The sequence below is a fragment of the Apium graveolens genome, unplaced genomic scaffold, assembly GCF_009905375.1.
Source record: "Apium graveolens cultivar Ventura unplaced genomic scaffold, ASM990537v1 ctg7142, whole genome shotgun sequence".
In the NCBI taxonomy this organism is placed as follows: domain Eukaryota; kingdom Viridiplantae; phylum Streptophyta; class Magnoliopsida; order Apiales; family Apiaceae; genus Apium; species Apium graveolens.
Window position 1 is genome coordinate 1 of NW_027420075.1, and position 9,709 is coordinate 9,709.

The 9,709-nt window shown below is 34.3% G+C and overlaps 1 protein-coding gene across 1 annotated transcript; it reads right to left on the bottom strand.

Moving 5' to 3' along the window:
* Positions 1-3,627: 3,627 nt before the first annotated feature.
* LOC141703874 (uncharacterized) lies at positions 3,628-4,686 on the bottom strand. The gene has a single exon (XM_074507269.1). The coding sequence runs from the start codon at positions 4,684-4,686 to the stop codon at positions 3,628-3,630; it is 1,059 nt and encodes a 352-aa protein (XP_074363370.1).
* Positions 4,687-9,709: the final 5,023 nt, after the last annotated feature.

Below are 9,709 nucleotides of genomic sequence, written 5' to 3' on the forward strand. Positions count from 1 at the left end.
ATAAAGTTACGAGATACTTTATTTAGTCCGATATATATCCAAATATATATCTCTTAAACATTTCCTGGAACCTCTGTTATGTAAAGTATGAACAGAGCTGGTAACATCCAATGAATTTTGGAAAGGAAAAGAATTTTGGCATAAACCCGATATCTTGCTGATCAGGCAACGATACCAATAAGTAACCTTTTCTACTAGTAGATGGATGAATCCCCCACCGGTCATCACCCTGGCCACATAAGGTCCTTGTGCTGGACCACCACCCGGCCTCTTACGCGTTGATGGACTGCCACCCAGCCACTTACACTTTGATAGACCGTACCCCGGCCTGTCGCTTATGCCGACTCAATTAGATGGGCTTACTTCCCGAACGTTGGGTAAGTAATCAATTCATTTGTTTTCTCAAAACAGCAACCACGTTGCGAATGTAAAATGCACCACAGAGCTGGATCCCCCAGGTTTTGAGCGAGTATTTAAATCCCCTTTGAAAGGAAGATCTTAAATATAAAAATGAGTTTTGGGGTCCACTCTAACTTTAAAAATCATTTTGAAGACTCGAAAACATTTTAAGAATGTTTGGAGTACTGCTGATTTATTAAAATAAATCAGTCCCGATATATTAGAAAATATATGAATAATATATTTAAATAATATTCTCATAAAGATAATCCTTATAAAAATAATCGAAGTAGAAGTTTTAAAACTTATACTTGAAATGGATATTAAATAACCAAAGATATACTTATATGAAAGTACTATCTTTATTTGAATAATCGAAAATAAGTATGATTCTTGACACCTTATTCTTTAATAAAATAAAGAATATATTTCAGTAATAAGCGGAGTCATAATACCTCGAATGAATATTATAAATAATATTCATTAAATAAAATAAAGGAGTCATACATCCTCAAATGAATATTCAAATAATATTCAATTAATAAAATAAAAGGAGTCATAAGTCCTCGGATGAATATTCGAAATAATATTCAATAATAAAATAAAGGAGTCATAAGTCCTCGGATGAATATTCAAATAATATTCAATAATAAAATAAAGGAGTCATAAGTCCTCGGATGAATATTCGAAATAATATTCAATAATAAAATAAAGTTATCGAATAAACCTTATTCGATTAATAGTTTTGAAAACTATAACCATATATATATATAAATATATTATAAAATCTACTCGGGATCCTCGACTCCCGGTTTTAGAAAATGTTTTCACCTTTGGGTCCCTATACTAAGGGTATATGCAATTTACCGCTATTCTCTAGCATAGGTATTATCAACTGAACCAACAGATATAAATGGCAAGAATACGAAACAGGCATGCATATTTACCATATCACATGCTACAATATATCGCAAGTGTCTTACCAACTGCCTATTACACCTTACATAAATGTTTCATACTTCAATTAGTCCTTTAAGGTCTTTAACCTATGTTTCAAAGTAAGGCAAGGGGTAAGGGTTCGTTCGCGAAACGTCGTTACTTAAAACGGCCGTTTCTCCTAAACCGTTCATCGGAATCAAATGAACCACATATCAAAATGAAGCTCGTAACATGAACTATCTAAACATGGCAATGGTCAAAACCTAGCAGTGAGTTCAAGGGTTCTGATGTAAGAACAAAAAACAGTCTACGGTAAATCGGGCATTATGGCGGCTATGTTTACCGCGATTTCCCAAATTTATACCATTCCAAAACAACCACCAATCAACCCAAATCATCATACAACCAACATCCATCCAAAACACACTCATTGCTTTTTTCCTTTAGGTAAATCAGTCAATTTCCAAGTATTGTTAGGAGATAAAGCTACTAATTCTTTGTTCATTGCTTCAATCCAAGAGGATGTTGTGAAGCTTCTGAATAAGGGAAGGTTCAATTATATCACATATCTTAGAGATAATACATTTCTTCTCACAAGGAAGGTCAGAAAACTGTACTAGATTACACCAGTGATTAGACAGCAAAACTGTATTGCAGTAAAAATCTTTAAGTATCCAGGAGGCTTATGATATCTGGTTGATTGTCTTAAAGAAGGCAGATGAGTATCCAGAACAGAAGTATTGATATCATGCACTAAAGAAGGGTCAGTCGAAGAAATACTATTAGTATCATGAGTATTTGAAGAATTAGGAGTATTTGAGAGATCAATGTAAGAATTCAAAGTTGGACTGTTAGTATCAACTGAACTAGCGTTTCATCAGAACAAGAAACATTTACTCATGATTAATGATAGATGAAAAAGGAGTGACAGAAGAAAGATAAATGACTGTTGGATAAGATGAAGCGGAAGTTTCATTTTGAAATAAGAAGGGAAAATGTTTTTTAAAGAATGTGACATCTCTGGAAGTAGTCACTTTGTTTGTAGCAATGCCTAAAACCTTTTATCCTTTAATATGTATTAGGAGTATCCTAAAAATACCCCAGGAACAGCTCGAGGATGAAATTTGGTTCTGTGGACAGTTAGAGTGTTAACAAACATAAGCAACCAAATGTTCTAAGATGGTCTAATTCTGGAGGTTGATTAAAAAGTTTGAAATAAGGAAAGTGATTATTGATACTAGCTAATGGCATTTGATTAATCAAATAGGTTGCACAAAGAATACACTCATCCCAATATCGAAGAGGTACTTTAGACTGGTAAGATAAAGCTCGAGCAGTTTCAAGCAAGTGTTTGTTGCTTTCTTTCTACTACCCCATTCTGTTGGGGTGTGTATGCACAACTTTGTTGATGAAGAATACCTTGCTTTTGACAGAAAACTTGCAAATCACCTTCACAAAACTCCTTTGCATTGTCAGATCTATACTTTGAATCTTAGTTTTGAACTGAGTTTCACATAGGCAGCAAATTTCAACAAAACAAAAATAACCTCAGATTTAGGTTTTAACAAATGAACACAAGTAAATCGGTTGTAAGCATCAACCACAGTTAAAAACTGATTACAACCATTTGGAGTTTTTGTTTGATATGGTCCCCAGATATCTAAATGGATCAATTCAAATACACCTTTTGTTTTGATACAACTACAAGAAAAAGACTTTCTAGTCTGTCTTGCTGCAGGACAAACTTGACAGATGAATTGATTGGCACAATTTTTGGTATCACATTATGGATTACTAGCTTGAGATGAGAAAATGGTTTATGCCACATCCTTAGATGCCATAACTGGGCTTCTTCAACTATTGTGCAACATATTTGTGACTCGGTTTCTTCAGGTTCAGTATGATATAATCCATTGTGAAGACTACCAAGAAGCATTTGATTCCTCTGTGAAAGGCCCTGAACATAACACTTGTCATGAATGAAAACTACTTGACAACTCAAATCCTTACATAACCTCTTAACCGAAATCAGATTGAAATAAAACTCAGGAACATAAAGTACATTATATAAAATGATGTCATTATTTAGAGATATTTTCTTATATGAGTTATCTGAACTTTTCTCCCATCTGGAACAGTAATGAACTTATTGCTACCAGTAACTAATTTGTAATCTTTAAATAGATCAATATTAGAGCAAATATGATATGTTGCCCCACTGTCTATAATCCAATCTTTATCATATTTAGACATAAGACATATATTTCCTGCTAGAAGAGCATGAGTGTTCTAAGAGTCCTCATTTTGCTTGACAGAAGAAAAACCAGATTGCTGACGTTTGTTTAACATTTCCAGAAATTGATTGTACTGAGCAGCAGAAAAAGTGGTGGAGGATGAGCCTTCTTCTTTAATCAAATCAGCTTGAATTGTAGCAGCAACCTTCTTATCCCTGTTAGATTTGAACCCTGGTGGAATCTTGCAATGAGTGCGGAAATATTGAGGTTTTCTCCCAGGAGCACCTGCCTGAACTCCTTTTGTAGTTTTGTTAGGTACAAACTGATTCTTGTTAAACATACTTTGTGGCTTAAAATTCTTGAAATTTTTCTTCTTTGAAAAACAGGCTAAAGATTCAGTTTGACTTGTCACAGATGATAACTCCTTGTGTATTTCTTCTTGAGCAAAGAGCCTATAAGCATTAGCGATGTTAGGCATAGGATATTGCATCAATATATTCCCTCTCACAGATGCAAATTCTTCATTTAGTTTCATTATAAATTGAATCATTCTTTGATCTTGCTGCATCTGATAAACCCTATGTTCCAGATTACATGTGCATTTCAAACAGGTACAAGTAGGAAACGGATTTGCATCATTGACTGCATCCCAAATCATTTTAATTTTAGTGAAGAATTCAGATATATTATTAGAACCTTGACTCAATTCAGCTAACTGCTGCTCCAGTGAATACACTTGTGTCATGGATGTATAGCCAAACCTTTCCTCTAGTTCAATCCAAATTTCACGCGCACTTTTGAGAAACAGAACACTTTTAGCTATCACATCATCCATATTGAACAACAACCAAGCACACACTAGATCATTACACCTTTCCCAGGCTTTATACTCAACTGTAGTTGGTTCAGGCTTGCTTATAATACCATCAACAAAATCGATTTTAATCTTAGCTAATAGACTTAGCATCATCGAACATTTCCAGTTATTGAATCCAGTATCATTGAATTTGACGGATACTAACTGAGTAGTATTAGAATCAGAAGGATGAATGAAATAAACACGGGTAGGATCCTTATTAGGTGGTAAACACGGTCTAGATCTAGTTTCAGACATAGTGAATCGAGTAATGAATTGATTTATTTTTGAAGATTGGTGAATTAACAACAAATCATTGCTTAGATTGAAGAGAATCAGAATATACTGGTCTAATCACAAAATTAACAATAAATCGTTGCTTAAATTGAAGAGAATCAAAATATACTGATCTAATCACAATTTTGATGAAGAAAATTAATGAATTAACGATAGATCGTTCCCAAATTCTATAAACAACTAATATGCACACACAAAACATTTATACATCTCAACCAATATCAACAAAACACTAATCGTTACTAATCGCAAAGCTTGAAATCAGAAATTATTATGAACAATGAAATTGCTAGGAAATATCGATGACGACGAATCGAATAAATCGACGATCTATATAATGAAGAATTGAAGACAAGAACAAGATCACCTGAAAAGAACACCGATTAACTGTTGATTTTGATTGAAATCATGCTCTGATACCATGATGATAATGCAAATATAATGCATTGAAGGTGTAGAAATGAGAACTAGAAGATATTATTTTCTATAATCCATCTGAATCTGTTTTACAAACTTAACAAATTATGAAGAAGAAGAATAGAGTCTTATACACACTACTACCACTTTTGTCACTTTTTCAATGACTATATATACTGCAAATTGTGTCCACAGAATTTATAACAGAATGTTGAGCTGTAATTAGCTGAGCTGGGCATTAGCTGGCAGAGATGAGGTCAGAGATGAGGTGGCTAGAGTAATGGTTGAACGTATAGGACCAACAGAATTTGCATACATGGATATGCCGAAGGAAATGAAAGACTTAGGTTTTACAGAATTATTTCTACAGTGACTGAGTTTATATTATCGGTTTCGCTAAACTGTGAACACTTGGAAATAATTCTACCAGTATGTTGTTATTTCAAATTAATGTGAAAAATGAAAATTGTATTGAATGAATAAAATGTACAGATTGTTTTGAGTTATATACAAGTTTACAAGAACAAACTTTTAGGCGGGAAGTAACTAACTCTCAACTAGATTAAATGTCTAATCTACCCTTAACTAATTTCTAACTTAACCACTATCTATCTTATGCAGTCTAATACCCTCCTTCAAATTGGCAGGTCTGAACATGTTTCGAACTCCCAATTTGCTCAATAAATACGTTAGTCTTGCAGCTATCAAAGGTTTAGTAAGTAGATCAGCTGGTTGCTGTTTGGTAGACAAGTACACAGGTTGCACCAGCCCTTCCTTGACTTTATCTCTGATGAAATGACATTCCAGCTCGATATGCTTTGTCCTCTTATGAAGAACTAGATTTTCAGCTATGTGAATTGCAGATGTATAATCACAATACAAAGGAACTGGTGTAGGAATCTTGAAATATATTTCTTTGAATAGATTGTACAACCAAGTGACTTCACATAGTATAGTTTCCAAAGCTCTGTATTCCGCCTCTGCAGAAGATCTTGCTATTGTATTCTGCTTTTTGCATTTCCATGAAATAAGTGAATCTCCTAACATGACACAATATCCAGACAATGATCTTCTAGTCATAGGACATGTAGCCCAATCAGCATCACAAAAAGCTTTCAATTTTAATGGACTTTTAGCTGATAAAAACATACCTTGGCCAGGATTACCCTTTATGTACCTTACTAATTTCAGTGCAGCCTTCCAATGAACATCTGTTGGTGCAGCCATAAACTGACTCAATATATGCACTGGATAAGAAATGTATGGTCTGGTAATTGTCAAATAAATCAACTGCCTAACCAATCTTCTGTATTGCATAGCATCAGGAAAAGATGTTCCAGAATCATACTGGAGATTATGTTGAGCTTCCATGGTTATAGCACTTGGATTTGCAGCTAACAGACCTGTATTCTCCAGCAAATTCATTGCATACTTCCTTTGATGTATATATATGCCTTCTGAAGACCTTGTTATTTCAAGTCCAAGAAAATAGTTCAAGTGTCCTAAATCTTTCAGTTTGAACTTAGAAGCAAGAAACTCTTTTATCTTTCCAATTTGCTTGACATAAGAACCAGCCAGTATTATGTCATCAGCATAAACCAGCAATACTGTAACTGAAGTAACTGAATGTAGATAAAATATAGAAGCATCTCCCCTTGATTGTGTAAAGCCAAATTGGATAACAGCATCAGAAAGCTTATCAAACCACTGACAGGATTAGTGCCAACAAAAGAAGCAGGAATAGGCACACCTGGAGGCAATCTCATGTACACTTCTTCATGAAGATCTCCATTTAAAAAAGCATTGGTAATGTCCAACTGATTAATATGCCAGTTTTGAATAGCAGCAATGGATAGTACCATTCTGACAGTGGCCATTTTAGCTACTGGTGGAAAGGTTTGAAAATAATCCACTCCTGCAGTCTGTGTAAAACCTTGAGCCACCAATCTGGCTTTATATCTTTCCAAAGTACCATCAGATTTATACTTGACTTTATAAATCCATTTACAACCCATTGCCTTCTTGCCGGGAGGAAGAGAAGTAATTTGCCAAGTATTATTGGCTTCCAAAGCACTCAGTTCTAATTGCATTGCTTTACACCGGTTAGAATCTTTTATAGCTTGAGAATAAAATAAGGTTTCAGGGATGACAGTGGAATTTGCTACAAAAGCCTGATAAGTTGGTGTAAAACCTTGCACGGAATCAACAATATGAAGTGGATATGTAACAGTTGTGGCACAAGTCTTATTAAGAATTGTTGGAAGACCTGTATAATCTGAGAACTTAACTGGTAATTGTTTTACTCTAATAGGTCTAGAACTTTTCTCAGGTATAGGTAATACTGTAGCAGAACCACTATCAGAAGAAGATATATGATCAGTGTTATCAGAATCATGAGAATTATCAAGATGAGAATTAGCAGAAGGTGAAGTATCATGAGAATGATGTGAATCATATGAAATAGAAGGAAAATGATGATGTTCCAGCTCAGTGTGTGCAGAAGATGGAGTATTTGACAATTACTAAATCATCAATAAAAGAAGAATCTGAAGGAAACATGGTTGAAGTAATGGAAACAGATGTAGTATAGGGAAAAACATTCTCATAAAAGACAACATCTGTAGACACAAACTTATGACATGTTTCAATATTAATGAGTTTGTAGCCTTTTTGATGTTGAGGATATCCAATGAACACATATTTAGTTGCTCTTGGAGCAAACTTATCTGCTCTCTTAGACAAGGTAGAAGCATATGCAAGACAACCAAATACTCTCATATGATCATAGAGAGGTGGTTTATGAAAAAGTATTTCATAAGGAGATAAGTTGTTTAAGATTTTAGATGGAGTTTTGTTTATGATATAAGTGGTAGTGAGTAAACAATCTCCCCAAAGATGAATTGGAACTTTTGAATTGAATTTGAGAGCTCTTGCAACAGAAGAAGATGTCTGTGTTTTCTTTCAGCCCTTCCATTTTGTTGAAGAGTCTCAACACAAGAACTTTGATGATCAATTCCATAAGACTGAAACAATTTTGTAAGATCTTTATTAAAAAAATTTGAGCCATTATCAGATCTCACAATTTTAACTAAGGCTTTGAAATGATTCTTAATGTGAATCAGAAAATTAGAAAAAATTAAGAATACTTGAGATTTATTTGATATCAAGAAGGTCCAGGTACATCTACTACAGTCATCCACTATAGTAAGAAAAGAATTACAAGTAAAATATGTCTTATACTTGTAAGGCCCCCACAAATCACAATGTAACAAATGAAAAGGTTCAGTAGAATGACTAGTACTAGCTGGAAAAGAAGACCTGATTTGTTTAGCAAAATGACAAACATCACAAGGAATAAAACTACAGAACTCAACTTGAGTAGCAATAGCACTAATCTTCTGCATTACAGGAAAAGGTATGTGACCTAATCTAGAATGCCAAAGTTTTGAATTGTCTGAATGAGCAGCATTACAGTGAGCTGAAACTTGAGGAAACAGAGAAGTGAATTGTGATGAAGTTGGTAGAAGTAACTTGTACAGTGAACCTTGGAGTTTACCAATCCCCAATGTTTTCTTCATTATACAGTCCTGAATAACACACAGATGAGATAAAAATTGAAGTGTGCAAGGCACAGATAAAGTCAGTTTACTGACAGAAATCAAGTTGAATTGGAAACTAGGTACCAAAAGAACATCATAAAGAGTAAGTTCAGATGTTAACACTATAGTTCCTTTAAGTTTAACCTTTGTAAACTCTCCATTAGGTAAGTGTGTATGTGTCTGTCTCTGTAAAGCTAAGAAGCAACAAGAACAATATGAAGAGGTTATGAAAGTTACTCAGTTTTTGATTGGATTAAATGAAGTTTACACTAATATTCGTGGTCAATCCTTATGATGAATCCTATCCCTCCACTAACAACTGTTTTGTCACTATTGCAACAAGAAGAACACCAGAGAAATTATGTAGCTCTGTCAAACACTACTGACTGAGTCTGCTGCTCTTATGAGTAAAGCTAGGTTTCCTAGATCTGATTTCAAGAAAACTGATGTTAAGATGCCTGATGGAAGGAGGTTTAATCTGGAGTGCACTTATTATCATGGAAAGAATCATACTAAGGATCGTTGTTTTCATTTGATTGGTTTTCCACCAAAGAATAAGCAAAATGTTGCTCCTGCTAAGGCTAATCATCAGGAGAACAATTTTGTTGCTCAAATTGCTGCTTCATCCACAGTGCCAACCTCTACTGAGAAAGTTGAAAGCTCTGCTGGTCCTGAAAACTCTGTTGGAAATTGTTTGTCTGATATTCAGTATCAACAGTTATTGAATCTTCTAAATCAAAGTCAATTGTCTCAAACAAACTTTGAACCACCTCAATCAGGTACTCTGTCTCGTTCCTGTTCACTTCTGTATGCCTTGTTAATTGTCATGCCTCTAGAGATTGGATTCTTGATTCAGGAGCAACAGACCATATTACATGTTGTCATGATTTGCTCTCTAATCTTCTTGCTTGTGATATTGATATATGTTCATCTTAAATTTTATGTAATATCCATAAATAGTAAGATTT

Coding starts and splice junctions, on each gene's coding strand:
- LOC141703874 (XM_074507269.1), bottom strand. CDS start 4,686: ATGTCTGAAACTAGATCTAGACCGTGTTTACCACCTAATAAGGATCCT.